Genomic DNA, 22,303 nt, shown 5'->3' with positions numbered 1-22,303 from the left:
TCCCTTGCTTGCTAGAACTCAGTTGTCATGACTTTCATTTAGATTCTCTAACAAGCCTAAAGCTTTCCCGTCTCAGGACCTTTGCTCATGCTATTCCCTTAGTCCAGAACCCTTCCACCATGCCGAGCACTATCTCCTTCATGTCATTTACTCAGGTACCCCCAGGCCCCCATATCTAGAACATGTCATCCCATTTATTCAAAGCCATAATCTGCACAAGTGGGGTGAAGGGAGGAAAGTGTGTCTAAAAAGAAAAATAAAAGCCAGAAGCCAATGGCAATTCTCACTAGTCTCTACACTGCAAATATTGGCCATGCTGTTTGCTCTCAAGTCACTCCCTTCCTCAGTCATATCCCACCTAGACCTCAAATTATTCCAGTCCAGAAGACTGCACCCTGACTCTGGAGTAGGGAAAAACGGGTGCATGGGTAAGCTCAGAACAGAGGAGAAGCATGCATGAGAAAAATGTTAAATGTAACATACACAAAAATGCACATGCAAGAGAAAATGCCTTTTATTTTATCTCGTTAAGTAACTAGGTGGCTAAAAACAAGGGGTCCATATACCAGGTGTGTAGCACCAGGACTCCTGAGGTAGCAGGTGCTTCTCAGACACCTCATCTTCCAACCAGCTCTCTAGCATATCCAATTTTTTTTTTATAAGTGCAGTGATTTCAACAGGACCATTCAGAATCACTTCATTTGTTCAAAAGCTCTTCCAAGACAGTCTCTGCTTGACTGCTTCAAGGATCTCTCTGCTGGTAACAGCTCTTCTGTGGTTGTAGAAGGACAGCCTAACTGCCTCCAGGCTAACCCATTCCAGTCGCCAATCATCCAGAGAGCCCAGGGCATCCAAGACCCAGGAGCACCCGCTGAAGTCTGCGTGCACCTGGGAGAGAAACAGGATAGAGTGAGACAGAGAAGTGAAGGCTTCCCACAGTGAGCAACTTATGGTCAAACCCTTCACATAGTGTCCACAACTTCCAAGGATTCATACACATGTGTACCCACAAATGCCAGCCAAAGAGGCAAAGGAAACTAGGCTATTGTACCTATCACAGACTCTTGGGAAGAGGAAGGAGGGAGGGGAATTTGTAGCTGGTAAGAAAGATAAGTGGAGAAAGCAGTAGTTGAAAGATAACCCTTGTCTGAATAGTACAGACTGGCTCAGTCACTTCAATTTTTGTGCCTCGGTTTCTCCTAATAGAAATAGTGTTAAAATGCGATATCTTCTGAAGATGGAAAGTGTACTTTTAGTTTAGAATGTACTTTGCACATTCTATATTTTACATTAGTAAGATTTATATATGAATATTTCTTAACATCCAGCCTTGCTTCCTCTTGCTTCCTTGTACCAACGTGATCACCAACCAAGCTGGAAACTTGCTCTACTTAGATGTATCCCTGTTTTCCAGCCTCCATGCCACTGTTGATCAGTCACCTCTACCTAGCATGCCTGTATCCCTCTCCACCTTTCAAATCCATCCGTGAAGTCTCCTCCCCCAGTGTCATTCCTGTTTATCTGCATGACACACAACCTTACTGAGTCCCTCCTCCATCTAAGGATGATGCCACTTTGTCCTTTCAGGGACTGTATCACACATTGCCTTATGTCACTAGTGTTTTTGTCTAAAGTTAGAGAGATAGCTGGAGTGAAAAAAGAAAATAAAACTCAGCCTGAGAATCATCCATCCAGGGCTCTTACCCTAGTTCTGCCTGGACAGAGATGTCATGTTAGCAAGTCATAATCTCTTATTTGGTCTCAGTTTCCTTTTTATAAAGTAAAGACTTAGAGTGGGATCTGAACAGTTTCTTCTGGTTATCATGAATTAGAAATGTTTCCTCAATGCCTGCAGTGTGAGCCCCTTAAATAGTCACCACTTGGTTTTTATCTGAGCTTCCCTCGTAGACCTGGCTTGCATTTAGACACAATGCACTTATTCAACCTCTTTGTTTCATAGTGCCCTGAGATGCTGACCCAAGGCACAGATCCGAGCTTTCAGGGACCTGAGGAAACAGCAGCCTGCTGGGTTCATGCCAAGGAGTAGACTAATTGTTAGAGGAGAATGTCTAAGAGATACCCAAAGGGCTGCTTAACCCAAGCATTCCCACAGAGCTCTCCCACAGAGGGCTGCTCCATTCACCTGCTGGCTCTACATCAGTGGTCCTCAACCAGGTGATCTGCCCTGTGGGGAACATTTGGAAATGTCTGGAGACATTTTTGGGTTGTGACAATGGGTGGCAGGAGAGGGGGCTACTAGTATCTAATGGGTAGAGGCCGGGATGATGCGAAACACTCTACAATGCATAGTGCAGCCTCCCACAACAACGAATTATCCAGCCCAAAATGTCAATAGTGCCAAGGTTGAGAAATTCCCTCCTCCTCCCATCTCTCCTTGAAACCATTTCCCCTTCTTCCCCCAGAATAAGCAGCAGGTTCCAAGGGGTATTACTGGACTACAGAGTGCTTTGGTACAATGACACACAGGAACACTCAGCCTTGCTTCATTGTCATGAAGAAATTAAGTTCAAAATCAAGCCCTACCACATTTTCCATAGAATCTCCTTACATCTCTTCCCAATAGCTTCTCTTGAAGAGAAACAAACACTTTCCTTATTGTGTTTTATACAACTAATATGTCACTGGGTAAGATTGGGTAGGCAGGGAGGAAAAAGAATGCCTACCCAGGTAAATTCAGAGCTTCATTTCATGAAAAACCTTACACAGGCAACTCTTCAAAGCTATAGAATGGCCTAGGTAGCGAATCCCCCTCTACAAGAAAAGGAAAGGGCATTTAAGAATCACTTTACAGATTACCTGTCAACAGATACAAGAAACAGACACTAAGAGCTCAGGTGTTCAGAGTTGCTGCCAATAGAAGAAAGCTAAGCAGAAGATAGCAGCCGGCAGATCCAGTTTACAGAAACAGTTTGCACTCAACTTTTCAAGAACACAACGTGTGAAGAAGGACTCCTGTGTCAGAATCAGTTGGAGTCAAGAACTCATGCAGGACCGATAACATGAAACTTCTCTTGGCCATTCTAAGCTTCCACAAAAAGAGCCCCAACTCACTTGCTTTAGGATTTTCCGCATGTAACTGAAATAGACCTCCTTCTTCTTCCTCCTCCACCTCCTCCTCCTCCTCTTCCCAAAGGCTGAGCGGGCCCACTCATACTTCCTTTCAGCTAGGCTATAAACATCAGTCTTCTTCTTGGGGAACTTTAGGCTATCTAAACAAACATAGTACATGTCGAAGGCTCAATCCTTACACTCCGGCTCAGAACACTCGTGTAAGCCAGCCCATGCTCCAAAGAGGTTCTGTAAGGAGGGCTGGACAGCACCCTTTCCCAATAAAATCAGTGATTGCACCTGCAGGCTATTAAGGCACCCTGGATCCTTAAGAAATATTAGGTGTGAAGCCTAAAGCTCACTTACGTTCCTTTCCTTTTTCTTTTGGTAAGGAGCACAGTGGGCAACACAATCTGAGCAGTTTTTTTCTGCTCTATCCCATGTGAATGGGAATGCAGCCACTTTGATGTAGTGGAAATCAGTTTACCAGGCAACACTCATCTAAGAAGCTATTCTTTCTATATGCCTAATGCCAGGTGTTTTCAGTAGAGTGGTCTTTGCCACAAAGATTTCAATTCAAAAAGACTAGGAGAACCCTGGAAGCTGTATTTTCTTTAAAAGCCCCCCAGGTGAATCTTAAAACCTTTGCAAAGCAGCTGCAGGAGATTTGAGCATGTCTTGTGTAATTGTATTTGCAGTGGGAAAGAAATGTATTCTCCTGAAAGTGAAGCATGTGACTGATTATACAATTGCAGTCAGGAACTCAGTTGACAAAGTGTGCATGGAAAAGCCAGGAAGCCACTGTACCTTCAAGACTGAACCGGGAGAAATTGTAGATAGAAAAGCCGTGAACTCTATGCAATTAGTGTGTCAGTTGAGCAACAAGGAAGTGACCAGTCTGACATGAACCAGCCAATAAGAGGATTCCAGAGAATCAGGGCGTCAAAAGAAGAGAAGAACCAGAGCAGAACAACACTCTTTCTCCTCCCACCTGGTTATAAACTGTGTCAAAGCTCAGGTGGGGTGGGGATGGGGAGGGAGCAGGGACAGGTGTACGTTAGATAGTAGTGGTAATAGTACTATTAGTTTACATTTATTGGGCCCTAACTATGACCCAAACCCCAGTCTAAGTACTTAACATACTTTATCTCATTTAATTACCACAGCAATCCTGTAAGGTAAGATACTGTTACTGAAAACCTTTGCAAAGCAGCTACAGATTTGGGGTGGGAAGCAACCATTCCTCAGTACATATTAGCTGTAATCTGTGTGTTCATGTCATGTCAGATGGTCACTTTCTTGGGGTTGTGCTGATGCTCAGAGACTCACAGAAGTCTTCTGGAAATCTCAGTCTGCTAAAAAGGATGTGTAATAATTTTTACCTGCTAATAGTTTCCCTATTCTGAAAATAAAGGAAGCAATTACACAAAGAACAATGCTAGCTAGTATTGATCAAATGCTTACTACCTGCCTTGAATTACATGAAGCATTTTATATACATCATCTCATTCCATGTTCTCAACACGTGGAGATGGGTTTTATCATCCCTTTATTAAAGATGAGGAAACTGAGGCTTACTGAGATTAAATAATTTGCTCAAGGTCACATAGCCAGTAAATTGCAGAACTAGGAATTGCATTTGGATGACTCTGATGCTAAATTTAGCTCACATCAGTTATTTCCTCAAGTTAGGACCTGCAAAAGAGTTTCCTAGCATGCTTATTAAAAAGCAGATTCTCAAGCCTCATCCTAAACCTTGGGTGTAGTATCTTAAATTTGGGTACCACTGTTCCAGCAGTACCTCTTGAAGATGAGGAAACACCACTCCAAACTGAATCCTTACTATTCAAAACAGAAAAGCAAATTAGAGATATGGGGAGGATAGGAATTCTAGAAGAAAGTAGCTAAGATATTGCTAAGAGCCAACGACAGTCAGACATAGACCTTAGACATTAAGAAGGCAAACATCAAAAGGTCAGCAAAAACAAGACTAAGATTCTATGGATAAAAACTCTAAAGGAGAGGTCAACTCAAGAAAGGTAGGAGGCTCCTCCTTACCTGGACACAACTTTGGCTTCCCTCTTTGGTTACAATTCACTTCAACCTAGTCCTATCTTGATCAGATCCAAATGACAAACCAAGCTCATAAAAATGGATAATGAGTAACAACATCAGAAGATAAGAGGGTTGGGACCTGGTTGGAATGTAAAACATGGAGTGACTCTGGGCAAATGATTTAGGACTAAGACTGACTGAGAGGGTATTGGTTGAGGAATTGTTGAGAAATAAAAAGCATAACCTTGCAAAATATCTAACAAGCCACTCCTGCCCCCGCTTCTATAAATCAGCCTGTGAGAACACGGTCTTGCAGGAGAATTTCAAACAAATGACTCCTGCCCCCCGCTTCTGTAATATAACAGACTACTCCTGCCCCCTGTACTGTAAATCAGCCCACAAAAGCACGACCTTGCACTTGCATTCTGCTTCTATAACCCCACTGGAAAAATTTCACCTAGCAACATATTAGCCAATGAGCAAAAATCATGCTGATCCCATATAAAATCCTATATAAACGTATGAAAACTGAAAAACAGGGCTCAGAATTTGGAGATTGACTCTCCTCTGGGCCTGCGCATAATAAATCTGTTCCTCTGCCTCTCTGAGTGCTGTTTTGGGTTTCTCTGCCGTTCAGAACTCCTGACTTTGCTGCAACAGAATGAACATAAGGGGAATGCAACCATGGACCAAAGTAGAGGTATTATTATTGCAGTAAGGGAAGAACTTACAACATTGTTACAAAGATAGTGGTTACCAGAGGTTCCAAGGGGAGGAGGAAGGAAAAGTAGGTAGAACATAGGGCATTTTTAGAGCACTGGAATTGTTCTGCATGGTATTGCAACGATGGATACAGGGCATTACATGTTTTTTCAAAACCTATAAAACTGTGTGGTATAAAATGTGAACCAAAACGTATACTATAGATCATGGTTAATAGCAAAGCTTCAATATTTGTTCATCAATTGTAACAAATGCACCACCCTAATGTAATATGTTATTAATAGGGGGAAATGTGAGAGGGGAGAGGGTGGGTATATAGGAATCCCCTATATTTTAGATATAACTTATCTGTAATCTAAAACTTCTTTAAAAATAAAGTAAAAAATGGAAGGATGTTGGGAGCCTGTTTTTATGTGGAGATGTCTGCAGGGTATGGAGGAAGCTTAATAAGTCAAAGGGCTCAGGCAGGTCTAGGTTTTGTAGCATATTATAGAGGGGATTCAGGCATTGGATGGGATATTGGATTACATGACCTCTGAGGCCTTCTAGGTTTTGCTGATTCTACGTTTAAGTCATTGAAAGTATCCCCTTATATGATTTCTTTAGGGATCAGGTTGTCAGAATTTCGATACAACGCTGCTCATATTATTTCTACCTCTGGATAATCTGAAGAATTAATCCAGTGATTGGAAGAGTGTCACACTGTGCATTTTAACTTCATCTCATTTAATGACCTTGACTGAGAGATAGAGACTCCTGCAGTTCACCAGCTGGGAAGCTCTGGCCCAGAGGGTGAATGGCAGGAGCAGAGCAGTGTTGGGGGCAGATTAGAAGATGCCACCCTGAATACAGTGATACCACATACTTTCTGAAGTGCTGGTTCTGTGGAAACTCACCAAATAGCAATGTGGAGTGATAATGATACTGACAACTACATGCTACTTTGTCAGGTAGAGGAAAGAAGAGATTTGAATGGTTTTCTCCCAATCCCAATAATATCTTGTCTATAACCTCTACTCTAAGCTTTTGAAAGAAGAGAAACATGGGATGGAAAAAAAGGAAGAAAAGGAAGGCATCAGCCCCTCACTGAGAACAGGATGGAAAGGGAGATACTGAGTTACCAGAATCTAGAGTGCTGCACTCCCTTGCTTCTCTTTACCCCATCCCCATACACTGTCTCACAAAGAGCTGTCTCTTAATTCAATGTCTGTGTCAGGTAGGGGAAGCTACTCACCTCTCAAATCACAAGTTTTAAATTCTGACCTTAGCTCTAACGCTGCCTCATTATAACTTAGTCAAAGTCAGCTGCTCTTCTGGGATTCAGTTTCCCCATCTGTAAAGGGTAGGGAGGATCCTTGATTATATGACCACTAACTCTTCTTAGAATGTTGCTTATCAAAGTATGGTCTGTAGACCAGCAGCATCAATAGCACCTGGGAGCTTGTTAGAAATGCAGAATTTCAGACTCCAACCTACTTTGGTCTGCCTTTGGACAAGATCCTCAAGTGATCCTTATATATGTTAGAGTTTGAGACATCCTCCAATAAGTCATCATCAATCATGAATTGACTGTGGCTGTGGCTTTTCTCTTCCTTCTCATGGATTCCTATACACTGCCCATTTTCTAGCTCTAGGACTACTTCCAATGGCCAGAATGGCTTGAGATTCAGCCACTGCCTGGCCCAGGGCTTATAGAAAGACCACATGGCCCAATAAAGAAAAAGAATTTCTTGAGACATAATAATATGTCTATACACACACACTCATTCACTAATTAACTCACTAATCAATTCACCAGCTCAATTCAGTAAATAACAATTGGGTACCAGGTACAGATTGAGAGGCTGGAGATAAAAGGATGAGTAGGCATGTCTCTGTCCTAGGGAGTTTAGGCACATGTCTGGAGAACCATCTCCAACCCAATGGGATAAACACCTCTGTAATTAGTAAAAAAAAAAAAAAAAAATAAGCGGGGGGGGGGGGCATATTCCAATGGAACGTTTATGGTCAGAAACTAAGTTATCAGTCAGGGATAATTCTGCGTCTTCCTCCCTCATCGGACTCCACCTTTCCTGTGGTGGTAGTGGTGGTGGGGGTGTCCTTTGGGGACAATCCCATGGTTGCTTCAAGTTTTCTCCATTCCCCAATGATGAGGACCATGATGTGTTCCTCCCTTTAGCTCAGGGGATCCATGGATAGCCTCCTTTGGGGGATTCCACGTGCAGGCTGTTTTGTGTAAGTGCTTAATACATTTGTCCAAGGACAGAAAGTCCATAAATCTACGTCAAAATTGAGAATTGTCCACCTATTGCCCTGAGTCCCTTGCAGTAGTGGCCCCTCCCTTCTCTTCTTCCTCCTTCTCCTCCTCAGCTGACATCTCCAAACTTCCTCTGTGCTTAGTCTGATTATGTTCAAAGGAGCTATGCTTGTGATATCCTAGACATTCCAAAGAGCAAAGAAAAGACATCCCCCACCCCTGCCCAACTCAGCACAGTCACAGGCAAGCACAGCTGGACCACAGGGGAGTGGGGAAAAGAAATCCCCAAATCCCAGAGACAATTCTTTAGCAATTGACTGTCTTTAGTGGCTAGAGGTGAGAAGATGAACTTTAAGTTACTTTCTGGATGGCTTAAGACACTGACCTCCACTATGAAAACTGCCTGTTCTTCGTCCTAGGAGATGTCTAAAGAGTGTTGGGGTGAGAGAAGGGTGAAAGGAAGGGGTTCCACAGGTAGGTAAACATCATCATTGACACTAGAGAGACACCAGAGGCCTGTTTTTACTACAAAAATTTAGCCTTCAGAAATCCAGGAAACGTATATCCTATCTCTGATATATCATTTAGTTCAAATCAAGCCTTTTGCATGAGAGAAGAGGAAGTGTGTCTTGGATAATGTCTAAGGTCGAGAGTCCTAAATCATTTATATATGAATGTGGGTACATACGAAATGATTTTATAATACAAATTTGCCTTTCTATTTCTCCTTTATAATAATTTGGGCTTATAAAATGAATTTACAAAATACCCTTTGAATACATTGTGTAACTGTTGTTTTCCCCAGCCTTCCCACTTCTTTTTGCTAAGCTAACGTTGAAATGAGTTTGTCTTCCCTGAATGCATGACACCTGGTAAAGGGAGTTAGGGTGGGGCAGCCCAGAAGCATTCCTGGAAAGTAGAACAGAAGCAAATGTTTGCTCTGGAAAATGCAGAGCGGCTTTTCATGTCTAACCCAGGGCAGATTCTGTGGCAGATATTAACTACGGAAAGGTTTTCAGAACAGCTTTGTTCAGTGAGAACACAGTGTATAGGCTTGGCCCAGGACCTGAGACCTGCCTCTGGGACAGGAGATGAGAATGAGCTAAATGCTGTCCAAAGACTGATTTTTCATACAGAAAATTTACATCCTCACATGACTTAACTCACAGATTCACCAGCCATTGTATACTCATATATCAAGCACGTGTTTATTAAGAGCTTCAGGGGGGCGGACTTGGCCCAGTGGTTAGGGTGTCTGTCTACCACATGGGAGGTTCGCGGTTCAAACCCCGGGCCTCCCTGACCCGTGTGCAGCTGGCCCATGCTCAGTGCTGATGCGCGCAAGGAGTGCCCTGCCACGCAGGGGTGTCCCTGGCGTAGGGGAGCCCCACGTGCAAGGAGTGCACCCCGTAAGGAGAGCCATCCAGTGCGAAAGAAAGTGCAGCCTGCTCAGGAATGGTGCCGCACACACGGAGAGCTGACACAACAAGATGACGCAACAAAACGAAACACAGATTCCCGTGCTGCTGACAACAGAAGCGGACAAAGAAGATGCAGCAAATAGACACAGAGAACAGACAACCAGGGTGGGGGGGTGGGAGAGAAATAAATAAATCTTTAAAACAAACTAACTAACTAAACTAAAAAAAAAAAGCTTCAGCATGGGGGGCACTGCACTACAAGTTAAACCAACCCTCGCGTGAGAGAAGACAAGAAAACAGGCTCAAGGGCGCCCAGCGCTGTAAGAAGGACATCCAAATCCGATTTAAAAGACCGTGGAAGTCTACTTGGAGGAAGTGATGTTGAGGCTGAGAGCTGAGGGATGAGCAGAAGTTAGTCAGGCAATGAGGCGTAAGGGGTGGGACAGCTGGGAAGTGAATTTCAGGCAGGTAACAAGATATACAAATGTTCCCTCTACCCTCCCTAAGGCATCTGGTTATATTCAACAACTAAGGTAAACATTTAATTATGGTTTAGAATTGTCTTTTCAGTGTTGTTTAAACTCTCCTAGGACATCTATACCAACCAGAGCTGACAAATTTCCTGTACCCAGGTTTTCAATGTGTGTGTTCATTCAGTGCTGGGAGGTCTGCAAATTTAGCATGTGACTTTTATCTCTAAGAGTTAGTGAATTTTTAAAAAAATAGAACTAGTTTATTAATTTTATATTTTGATGTAAGGTCGAACTTACAGTAAAGTTGCAAGAATAATGAAAAAAACTTCCCCTCTATCCTTTATCTAGATTAACCAATTGTTAACATTTTGCTACATTTGCTTTGTCCATTTATATTTATCTACCTACTTATATACATGCACTCACTTATTTTTTTTATTGTTATTGCCAAACAGTTTGAGACATCATGCCCCTTTACTCCTAAATACTTTGGCAGGTATCCTCTAAGAACAAGGACATTCTCTTATCACTCCACAGTACAATTATCACATTTAGGAAAAGTTACCCTGGTTCAATGCTACTATCTAATATTTGAATTTTACCAATTGTCCCAATAATGTTCTTTACAAAAGTTTTGTTTTTCCTGGTGTAAGATCGAGTCCAGGATCACACCTTGTCTCCTTGGTCTCCTTTCATGTGGACCAGTGCCTCAGGCTTTGTCTTCCATGCCATTGGTATTTTTGAAGAGTATGTATGGGTTGTTTTGTAGAATACCACTTAAATTGCACATGTTTCATGTTTCCCCAGATTAGATTCGGGCTATGCATTTTAGCAGGTTAAGTGATGGCGTCTTTTTCAGGAGATCACATCAGGAGGCTCACACTGTCAGTGTGTCTCATTATTGGTGATGTTCCTCTTTTTGTTTGATTTTTAATACATTTTAAACTGCAACATGAACATACTTATCCAAATGTGCTTATATTCAAATTTTATCACAACGAGATTAGTAATAAGCTAACCTGCTCTAGATTTTCTTGTTTGAATGTAGACTTCAGTGTTCTACTGCTGTCTCTGCACTATTTGAACTAGTTGTAAATTGTCATTGATTAATAAGGTTGGTTCTGTGTATTGGCCTTTTTTTAAAAAAGCTGAATGTAAAATTGGATGAGTGACAAATTACTGCTCAGCCATGTAAATCAGAATTTTCTTGATACTGTACAATCAAAACAGCATACAAAAGTAAATTGGAGCCCTACTGGACAGATTGGGGTTCATCAAAAGAGTCTTATTGATCTCAATACCTGATTTTATACTCATTTGGGCTTAGAAAATAAATGCATGAAATACTCTTGAATCTGTTGTGCACACATTATATATGGTAGGCTCCTGTATAAGATATTGATTAAAGTAAGAGTTCCCTTGCTCTGGCCATTTGAAAACCACACTTGAATGCCAATACAGCTCCTACCCACTGCACAGTCTCTGTAACCTTATCATCATCTGCTAGGCCTTGCCGTTTCTTTCCCTGGTACCCTGGTATTTGGTTGTAATTTCTTTTTTTTTTTTAAAGATTTATTTATTTATTTAATTTCTCCCCCTCCCCCGGTTGTCTGGTCTCTGTGCCTATTTGCTGGGTCTTGCTTCTTTGTCCGCTTCTGTTGTCAGTCAGCGGCACGGGAAGTGCGGGCGGCGCCATTCCTGGGCAGGCTGCACTTTTCTTTCACGCTGGGCAGCTCTCCTTACAGGGCACACTCCTTGCGCGTGGGGCTCCCCTACACGGGGGACACCCCTGCGTGGCAGGGCACTCCTTGCGCGCATCAGCACTGCGCATGGGCCAGCTCCACACGGGACAAGGAGGCCCGGGGTTTGAACCGCGGACCTCCCATGTGGTAGACGGACGCCCTAATCACTGGGCCAAGTCCGTTTCCCTGGCTGTAATTTCTAACAACCCCAGGGCTCAGGGATATACACATAACCTCCATTAGCAATGGGTCGTTGAATGGGTCCGTCACTGCATCAAAGTGCACAAAATTGAACTTTTAAAATTTTCTTTTTGCAATTCAGTTCTGGTTATGTTAAAATGTACCAATAAAGACATTTTAGGAACGCAGCCACCCTCTGTGCAGCATACTTGATCAAAGCATAGGACAGTCCTATCTTGGAAAGTGTCTAGCCTGGAGTTCTTACCCCACATAGAAGAGGACACTGAGACCCAGAGAGGTGTCTTCTAGAATAAAGAGCAGATAATGGCAGTGGAACACCACAGAGCAACCCAGCCCTGCCTGTGCCAGGGACTGAAGCAGCTTCCTGATGGAGAAGGTGCTCCTGAGGGAGGTGATGGCAGGCCATCTTTCCCTCTCACTTGGCCACGGTGGGTTGTTGGCAGCTGAAGCCGGCCTTGCGCAGGGTATTTTGGTCTGGTCTACTCATCTCAAATTCAGCCATGGAGTTGGAGCCCAGCCAGGTCTTTGGGGGCCTCTAGATTTCCTAGTGGATTTTGCAATAGAAGATGCTCCTAAAGGTAGGCATGGGACTGAAAAAGGTGTGACTGCCTTAGAAAGCCATTTATAATATATTTTCACTGGGAAAATGATTCTGTTTCAAAAGGATTTTCAAAGCACAGCCAATCTATCCATAAATTGGAGACCCCTTGCAACTCATTCCATTCCATTGAACCAGTTTGGAGTTCATATCTAACATGTACAAGGTAGTACATTAGCAACTTGGGTGCCATGGGATACCAAGAAGTTTAGGACATCGTCCCATGCTCAAGAAGCCTACAGTATTTTGGGGGAGATGAGATATATGTATATTAAAAACTTAAATAACAATATAAGGTAATGTTTGATAGCATCATAGGAGAAAGAAAGAGAAACATGGATCAAAGAACATCTCAGAAGGGAGGCAGGCTGCCATGTGTCTAAACGCTAGGGCTCGTAAGTCCAACGACCTGGATGACACTACCGCTTCCCCACTCCACCGCCTGGGGCAAGTTACTTAAGTTCGCCAAAGTGCTTTGAACAGCACAGGGGCATTGTTAGCTATTATTATTCTCTTTCAGTCTACACGTGAACCACCACTTCAAGGATGGGCAGGACGTGAGCAGAGGAGTAGGAATGCGCTTCGCGGCAGGGTGACAGAATTAGTGAACTTTCGCAAAAAGCTCCACAAACTACTTTTGTTTTGTGGGCATCTACCAAGCATGGACAGGAGGCGGCAATCCTGGAAACCTGATCCCACCCACCCGCCGCCTAGGTTCGCAGCTTCTCAGATCTCCCGAGATACCGGCGCCCGTCCCCAGGGGGCGCTGCCGCGCAGCCGCCGCTGCCCGGATCCGGCGCGCGCTCCCGTCGCCCGCCCCGCGCGTGCGCGCCCCCCAGGTGAGGAGGCGGTGGCCTGGGCTCCGGCGGGGGCGGGCTCCTCAATGGGCCGGGCGGGGCGGAGTCGGAGGGACCGGGGCGGGCCGGGGCGGGCCGGGGCGGGCCGGGGCGGGGCCGGAGCAGAGACTAGGGCCAGGGGCGGGGCCAGCCGCCGCCGTCTCGGTCTCGGTGTCCCGTCCCCCACAGCGCCCGGCAGCCGCCGCGGGAGAAGCGGAAACTGCCGGGTGTGCCCGTCTTGGAGCCGCGCCGGCCGAGAGCGCGCCGACGAGCTGCAGGGCGGCTTCCGTCTGCTCCGGCCCCGCCGAACGGCGCACGGCGCCCGCGTCCCCGCAGCCCCGCGGCCCGGCCCCGCCCCGGCCCCGCCCGAGCTCGCCGCGGACCCCCGGCTCGGCCCCCGCGGCCCGAGCGTGCCCACCTGAGCCGCGCGCCGGCGCCATGGCGGAGCAGGAGAGCCTCGAGTTCGGCAAGGCGGACTTCGTGCTGATGGACACCGTCTCCATGCCCGAGTTCATGGCCAACCTCAAGCTCAGGTGAGGGCGGAGCGGCCGCGGGCAGTGGCGCGAGGCTGTGCTTGCCCGAGAGGGGGCGCCCCTGCGGTGCGGCTGAATTGGGGCTGTTGGGGACGCGCTGAGTTCGAGGGTTGCGCTTTCCCGAGAGGGGGCGCCCCTAGGGTGTGGTCTAATTGGGGGTGTCAGGGGTGCAGCATTTGCCCGAGAGGGGGCGCCCCTAGAGTGTGGTCTGATGAGAGCTGCCGGGGGTCCGCTGAGCTCCGGGGCTGCGCTTTCCTGAGAAGGGTGACCCTGGGGTGCTGTCGGGGTTGGGAGTGTAAGGGGCGTGCCGAACCCGAGGGAGCGCCTGAGGCAGCGCGTCCGCCTGCTGGGCGGCAGGTAAGTGATGTGGGCGGGTCGGGTGACCTAATGGAAACAGCAGTAAAGGAAAATAGAAACTTTAGGGAGAGTCGTGGCTGCCGCGAAGGCCTTGGAAGACGAGGTTGTTGCGGAGAGAGGCTAACGTCTGAACTTGGTTTCTTACTTGCTTCTTTTTCTTTCTCCCTCCCCTTTTTTTCCTGGCGTGGTTCCATCAAGTCATTGAGGATGCTCTGGAGTGATCCCTAGCTGTCTGTTCTGGGACACTGGCTATTTTTTAGTTACTCTCTAAACGTAATTAGACACATTTCCAGACATTGAAGACTGCTACACTTGCCAGTGCCAAGATAAACTGTCTGAATTTGACAAGGGGTTCATGTTTTCAGTTTTTTTTTTTCAAGGAGTTGTGTTACTGGCATCCTTGAAAATGTAGCTTAGTGCCCCAAATTGGGCTTCCAAGCAGAATTTGTTTTAAAAAGTCTTCCACATGAAATTATTTCACTCTGAATAGAGTTATATGCAAGCAGAACTTTAAAGTAGCTTGCAAGAAAAAGCCAAAAACTCCGGAAAACACACAGAAAAGCAGAACTCAGTTTATAAGATTTATAGCTTATGAAGTGAAAATCATAATCTAGGTTTGGGTGCTTAACTGACCCTACCTCTCAGATTTAATTACCCCTGTTAGCGTTAATTTAAGAATATAAAAACTGGTTTAATCTTTGACACTGTAAACCCCATAGAACCTTCATCTGCTCCTGGGCGTGCTTCCTTATGCCCCAGAATGCCAAGCACGGGCACAGACCTGACTTCTATGCATACACCTGCCTATCACAGACTAACCGGCCTTGAGCTAGTCAGTGGGACTGAGTTCCCTCTTTTGTAAAATAACGAGGATTTCCAAGATTCTTTTCAGTGTTCATGTTCTATGATTCTGTGTTCCCAGTTCAGGCCATTTCAAATTTCCATGGTATTTTTCTGGATAGAGTATTGCAAATTTAGTATAATCAGATTTTTACGTACACAACTTTATGATAAGATGTTGCATTACTAGCCAAAGTAACCAGTACTCATTGCTATAGTGGTTAAGAGACTGTAGAGGGAAGTGGACTTGGCCCAATGCATAGGGCGCCCACCTACCACATGGAAGGTCCACGATTCAAACCCCGGGCCTCCTTGACCCGTGTGGAGCTGGCCCATGCGCAGTGCAGATGCGCGCAAAGAGTGCCCTGCCACGCAGGGGTGTTCCCCATGTAGGGGAGCCCCACACACAAGGAGTTCACCCCATAAGGAGAGCTGCCCAGCGTGAAAGAAAATGCAGCCTGCCCAGGAATGGTGCTGCACGCACAGAGAGCTGACACAACAAAAAGAAACACAGATTCCTGGTGCCGCTGGTAAGGATAGAAGCGGTCACAGAAGAACACACAGTGAATGGACACAGAGAGCAGACAACTGGAAGGGAAAGGGGAGAGATAAAAAAAAAAAGATTGTAGAGATTCAAATTCTAGTTCTACCGCTTTCTAGCTAGGGTTCTTGGGCAAATTTCTTAACTTCTGTACCTCATTCTTACCTGTAAAACTGGGGCTGTGAGGATTAAATGAGTCAGTAGCTTACAAAGCTTAACACCTGGCAAATACACATTAGTGATTATTACATTGTTGAAAGTATCTCAAGTGAACATAAAGCAAATAAAGGGGCTACATTAAATAGTAATTTTACAGATGTAGGCTGTTATAAATTCTTTGAGAACCTCATCCCTACCCCCAGGAAAGAAGCTGGTGCTTTGAGAATTGCTTTTATAATTTATTTGTGTTCTTTATTAGAGAAGTTGTGGGGTTTACAGAGCACTCATATAATTTAGTCACTCTCAGCTTATAATCATTTTAGTTTATCAGACATTAAGTACATACTGTGTACAAGACACTTTAGTAATAGTTGAATATGGAGTCTTTAATTTTAGCCTCCATCTGCCACCTCCAGTAAATATATAGCTTCAGCAGAATGTTGTACATTTATCAGAATTTGAAATTGAAGGCTTGGAAGCTACCTGGATTACTTTAGTTATGTACAACTGTTCCTCTGCAATTAAATCTCATGTGGCTTTTTGAAAAGTAAATTTGGAGGAAACAGATGTGGCTCAAGTGATTGGGCTTCCGCCTACCACATGGGAGCTCCCAGGTTCTGTTCCCTGTGCCTCCTAAAGAGAAAGTGAGCAGACAGCGATCTCAAAACAATGGGGGGGAGGGGGATAAATAAATTTTGTTAAAAAAGTAAATTTGGGGAGTGGGGTAGGTTTTTGCATACCATTGATTGCGAAGTCTTTAAGTGTGAACTTTGAATCTTAAGAAAGATTATTTAATGTGAGCCTAACAACTCCTATGTGCACAAAAGAGAACTTTCCAATTTAGTTCTTCTCTGTGCAAAGTCCTCTAGAAGGCAAAAAACAAAACAAAACAAACTTTCCAAAAACTGTAAGAAGTGCTTCTTACTTCTTACCTCTCAGGAGGTGGCATATCAATGAAAACAGGGAAAAAGGTGAAGTTTTCTACTGATTTAAATATTAGGTCAAGAAAACAATAGAAGAGAGAAGTCTTCTAGAGTTTAGGCGATTGTTTGCCAAGTTAATTGTACAAACTAATTGTTCTGGAAGTTGGGAGGAGGGAGAGATACCCTAAGGCCAGCTATGAAACACCACTGGAGGAGGAGAGGAGTAGTTGAGCTGAGTGGCAAAGGATAGGTAGGATTTCTTTAGGTGGACCCGTGGGTGGAGAACATTCCAGGTGGATAAAGTGGCATGAGCAGAGGGGTGGAGGCATGAAAGCTAACCCTGTTTGGGGACCGTGAATTAAGTTGTCTGGAGAGGAAGGAGTTGGTGTGGGGGGTTGTGGGAGGAATCACCAGCTCTCATTAGCACCCTTGGTTAATGCCCAGGTTTCTTTTTTTTTTTAAAGATTTATTTTTTGTTTCTCTCCCCTTCTTTCCCCCCCCCCCCAATTGTCTGTTCTCCGTGTCCCATTTGCTGCGTTCTTCTTTGTCTGCTTCTGTTGTTGTCAGCGGCACGGGAATCTCTGTTTCTTTTTGTTGCGTCATCTTGTTGTGTCAGCTCTTTGTGTGTGTGGCGCCATTCCTGGGCAGGCTGAACTTTCTTTTGTGCTGGGTGGCTCTCCTTACAGGGCACACTCCTTGTGCATGGGGCTCCTCTACGCGGGGGCACCCCGCATGTCAGGGCACTCTTTGCGCGCATCAGCACTGCGCATGGGCCAGCTCCACACGGGTCAAGGGGACCTGGGGTTTGAACCTTGGACCTCCCATGTGGTAGATGGACGCCCTATCCACTGGGCCAAGTCTGCTTCCCCCCAGGTTTCTTAATCTGCCTTTACACCCAGCCTCCAGTCAGTCAAGATCCTGAAAGTTCAACCGTGTGATATGTAGTTGTGTGCACTCTTCCATGTGTGCACTCCATGGCTCTGAGAATTGGCCCGCACTGCTCATGGTACAGCTCAGTGGCTTTTTTTTTTTTCAAGATTTATTTCTTTATTTTTTATTTCTCTTCCCTCCCCGCCAGTTGTCTGCTCTCTGTGTCCATTCACTGTGTGTTCTTCTGTATCCACTTGTATTCTTGTCAGCAGCACCAGGAATCTGTGTCTCTTTTTGTTGCATCATCTTGCTGCGTCAGCTCTCTGTGTGTGTGCCGCCACTCCTGGGCAGGCTGTGCCTTTTTCACATGGGGCAGCTCTCCTTACAGGGCGCACTCCTTGCTTGTGGGGCTCCCCTACACGGGGGACACCTCTGTGTGGCAGGGCACTCCTTGCGCGCTTCAGCATTGCGCATGGGCCAGCTCCACATGGGTCAAGGAGGCTGGGGTTTGAACCACGGACCTCCCATGTGGTAGACGGACGCCCTAACCACTGGGCCAAGTCCGCCGCCCCCTACCATTATTTTTAAAAATTGATGTAGCTGTGTGTGTAGATGTGGGTCTGGATGAGGCAGGATTGAGGGGCTATTTCTTGACCATACAGCAGAAACTGCTGGTGTCTTGAGGGCTGCCTCCTTTCCTTCCCAAACGTTCTCTTGCTGTGGGATATTAATTTTTCTACTTATGTTTCCTTTTTGGTGGAGGTGGTGCTGAGTGCCTCTTTCCGCTTTTCAAGGGTCTGTGCCCACGAGTAGGATTCCTGCCTAAGCGCTGCCTGCCCTCACGGTCAGGTGTGATTCCTGCCAACAACCACTTGAAGCCCCGACCGCAGCAACCTCGCCGTATTCTGCTTTCTTCATAGCTGCTTCCTTCTGGGACTTGGAGCCCTGTGGTTCCTCTTCTCCTTGCCTGGGCCCTTCCTGTACCCGAGTTCTTCCAGCATCAGCATCAGCCTCGCAGCCTCGCTGTTCTTGTGTGGAACATCTGGTCCTCCCCGTGCTCCTGGCTCCTCGCTCAGCCCTCAGCGTGAGCAGAAGCAGCCAGGCCGGGGCCCTGGGCTTGGGAGTGGGCTTCGCCAGGGACCCTGAGAGACAGGCTTTTCATTTCAGAGGTCGGTGAAATACACCGTAGCGTTCTAGAGGTCTAGTTTTCCAGCTTTATGTTGTTGGTTCTTGTTTTAAGAATGAAGCATCTGCTCAGCCTTGCAACCTGGTTCTTTGGAAATTTAATTTTTTCCTCCCCTCTTTTCTTACTGGTTTTTCTCTTCCATAAAAACAGCCATTTGAAGCACTGCGTTTGCCAAAGGTGCATGCAGCTTCTCACTTTTAACCTAACACAACCTATCTTCTATGCCTTTGCCTAGAGTGGAATTTCTCAACCTTGGCACCGTTGAAATTTTGGGCTGGATAATCCTTTGTTGGGGGTGGGGGTGGGGTGCTGTCCTGTGCAGTGTAGGCTGTTTAGCAGCATCCCTGGCTTATCCCACCAGGTGCCAGTATTTCCTCTCTTCCAGTTGTGACAACCAAAAATATCTCCAGACATTGCCAAATGTCCCTTGGGGGAAAATGATCTCCAGTGAGCACCACAGGCCCAGGATGCTATTGTTCCCTGGACTGTTGTCCTTCTTCCTCATCTCTCCCCTCCTTCTTTGCCTGTCACTCTTACTCATCCTTCAGAATGGGTTTTGAGAAGTCTTTCCCAGTCTTCCAGTACAGGGTTAATTACACTCTCACCCCTACTCCTAGGATGTGTGGACATTGGTCATAACTATTGAAGAATTTGTTATATTATCCGAATGCCTTCCTCCCCAACAGACTGTGAGATCCTGGACACGTAGCCTGTCCAGGAGTGGATCCAGGTTTTATGGGGGCTTTGAAGCTCATTACAGTTGTGTGTATGTGGGTGGGGGGGGGGCATCTTTAAGAAACAGAATATAAATTGTGAATGCCAAATTAGATAGAGGACTTTGGATGGAAATGGTGCTGGCAAGTGAAGCTAATCTACCCAAGTCCTTAATTTAAAGGAATTCTTACTTTTAAAAAGTACGAAATTGAAAATATTGTACTTTAAAAAATACAACTTAACTGTGAGTGTGTGTGTGTGTGGTGGAGGAAGTGGAGGCGAGAGTGAGTTGTAGAATTAGTGAAGGTGGTAAACAGGCACACACACTTGCCACACCACCTCTGTATTCTTTCTCTGCAGCTCTTTAGTCATTTGAAAAATTTGGTTGGACAAAGTGTCCTTCTTGCTTGCCACGGGCAAAACCTTAGATATCCTGGGTGGTCTCCAAGCAAGGGTAAATCTGATTGGTTAAAAGCAGAAGTAACTCTAGTTAGATTTATAGCAGAGGTGAATGATGTGCTAAATCTTTTTGGCTTCTGTATGAAATTCTTTGGCAATCTTTTTTGGAGGCCTTTGGAAAAGGACAGTTTGCTCTGTGCCTGTTTTTTACATTGACTTCATATTGGGACAAAAAAATGGGAATTTTGGTTTTGGAGCTGCCATTTGGAGTGAATCACCCTGTCGTCTTGTTTCCTGTCCTGCTCCACGACAGATTTCCAAGACTATTTTTATTCAGGGTCATTTGTTGACCCTGGAGACTTCTACTGAGTTTAGTCCCAAATAGAGCCAAATGTGGGTGGACTCAAGCATTTAGGACTGCTACTGGTGCCTTTCATTGCAGGTTCCAGAGGGACCTGATTGGCATTTTGCTTAATTTTGAATTGGTAGAGATAGAAATGTGCTTATTTAATGATCTGTGTGTAAATTATCTGCACTGTGAATTATCCTTATATGCAGAGGTATTCACGGACGTTCTCACTTAAGCCAACTCAGCTTTCCAGGAATGGCCCCGTTTTATGATAACTCTTAGTTGTCATGGCCCAGCCACTACCAGGTCTATCTAGCGGGGAACTCTGCTTCAGTTTTGGCTTCAGTCCCATTGGGTAGATTATCTGTTGTTAAGCCTCATTGACATGGCCTATAAAATGCAAACAGTCCACAAGAGTTGGGGTTTCCTAAAATAGGGAGCAAGAATTAGACAGACCTGGACATGAAGCTTGTTTCTCTCCACTTACTACCACCTGTGTGGCCTTGGGCTAGTTACTTAGCCTCTCTGAGCCTCCATTTGTTCATCTGTAAAGATGCTGTGTGACTGTGAAGATTAAATTAGAGCATTGTAAAGCGCCCAGTGCCTTGAAAGCTGTGCCTAACGTCATGGTCTCTTCTCCATCCGCTGGTCCAGTCCTGTGGACCAAGTGCCCTTGCCTCTTCCCAGTTTCAAAACGATAGGCTAAACATACACACAATCCCTCCAGGGGTACCACTATTTAATTTCTCAAAACTTTTTAATCTGCTATTCATATTCATATTAAAAACTTGCAAGTTTTTTTTTTTTTTTAAGGTACCCGGGCCAGGGATTGAACCCAGGACCTTGTTTGTGGGAAGCCTGCTCTCAGCCACTGAGCCACATCGGTTTCCTTGCAGGGTGTTTATTCTACATGCCACTGTTCCCTTCTTCCATGAAGACTGGTGATACTGGTCCTGAAATTTAGACTCTATAGCCAGGTGATAAAATCTCAAATATATAGTCTTTTTTAAAAAACCCATAACCCATTTCCTTGCTAAAACTATGTGATTTTAATATCTCCTGGCTTTAGAGTTAGCAACTGCTTGAATTCTTACTGTGTGCTTAGCACTGTGTTAGATACTTTGGTGGGAGTTATTTTTTTCTTTTCTAAAAAGTCGCCCTTTAAAGAGTTGCTTAATTGGGATTAGAAAATACTTTAGTAAGTGGGTCAATGTAAAGTAGAATCTGATTGTGCAAAAATGAATAGTGTAGACAATCAATTGTTTTATGGGATTCTCAGAGAGAAGAAATGAACATACCATATTTTAAAAAAAGAACTGGACAACAGAATATAATTAATAGCTGTATATGTTTTGTGTACTAGAGCTCTGGGGGAGTTCAGAAAAACTAAGAAAAGATGGGTTTGGGAGTGGGTAGAAAATGCTGTATGGAAGAAGTAAAACATGAGTAGACCTTGCTGGAATCGAGATGGTCTCTCACTTGGAGACAGCTCTTCACATGCCCCCGCTGTCCGGTGACCTGCACCTTCTGGGGCCTCTTTTCTTCTCTCCCCGCTCAGCACTAGTGACTGGCCATGCTGTTTGCCAGCTTCCGCTGCTCAAAAATATTTCCCCCCACATTGTCTTCACTTTTTTCATACTGCCTAATGCTGTTCCCAAATCTCCAAATTAGAGCTTGAGTTAGGTTGATAAGAATCCTGTTTAAAAAGTGAGATACTTCCTAATGCAGCATAGGCACATTAGTGCAAATTCACTCAACCCTGTAACCTTCTTTCTCAAGCCTAGAGAGATCAGTGGGAATGAGGGAATGCAGAGTTTTGCAGCATGTAACTATCCAAGGAGAGGCAGATCTGGGATGGAGAAATGGAGTCTGGTGGGAAGGGATGGGCAGTAGATGTATGAATGCAGGTTAATTCTTGGGGAGGCAAGTCCTGATGACAGAGAGTGGAGGGTGCCAGAGAAAACCTTAGCTCAATTTTTTTAAAAAATTGCCTGTGTCTTATCTTTGGACCTACAAGAGAAAGAGGAAAATGAGTTTTTCCCTTCTTCCTTTATCTT

The 22,303-nt window shown here is 45.1% G+C and overlaps 2 protein-coding genes across 7 annotated transcripts in view; one reads left to right on the top strand and one right to left on the bottom strand.

The window, feature by feature from the left end:
• Positions 1–490: 490 nt before the first annotated feature.
• Positions 491–13,909, bottom strand: H2BN1 (H2B.N variant histone 1). Of its 2 annotated transcripts, none has more exons than XM_058283864.1 (2): positions 3,073–3,249; positions 491–888 (listed from the first exon to the last, which is right to left on the bottom strand). In XM_058283864.1, the coding sequence occupies exons 1-2, from the start codon at positions 3,247–3,249 to the stop codon at positions 706–708; spliced, it is 360 nt and encodes a 119-aa protein (XP_058139847.1). In that variant the 3' UTR covers positions 491–705. The 2 variants fall into 2 exon arrangements, 1 of the variants encoding a protein (XP_058139847.1); XR_011646829.1 differs by lacking the exon at positions 3,073–3,249 and adding an exon at positions 13,794–13,909 and having other exon boundaries at positions 766–888.
• Positions 13,513–22,303, top strand: part of MYO1D (myosin ID) — a 367,466-nt gene continuing 358,675 nt past the window's right edge. The window contains exon 1 of one of the 5 annotated variants that reach the window (XM_058283862.2): positions 13,513–13,908. In XM_058283862.2, coding sequence (XP_058139845.1) covers positions 13,814–13,908 — 95 coding nt within the window. In that variant the 5' untranslated portion in view covers positions 13,513–13,813. Of the gene's footprint in view, positions 13,909–14,086; positions 14,266–22,303 lie in introns of those variants that run through there. The other 4 variants (XM_071210496.1, XM_071210495.1, XM_058283863.2 and 1 more) reach the window with 4 other exon arrangements.

This window comes from Dasypus novemcinctus, chromosome 21 (genome assembly GCF_030445035.2).
Source record: "Dasypus novemcinctus isolate mDasNov1 chromosome 21, mDasNov1.1.hap2, whole genome shotgun sequence".
Taxonomy (NCBI): domain Eukaryota; kingdom Metazoa; phylum Chordata; class Mammalia; order Cingulata; family Dasypodidae; genus Dasypus; species Dasypus novemcinctus.
This window is presented reverse-complemented; position numbering and strand designations above follow the sequence as displayed.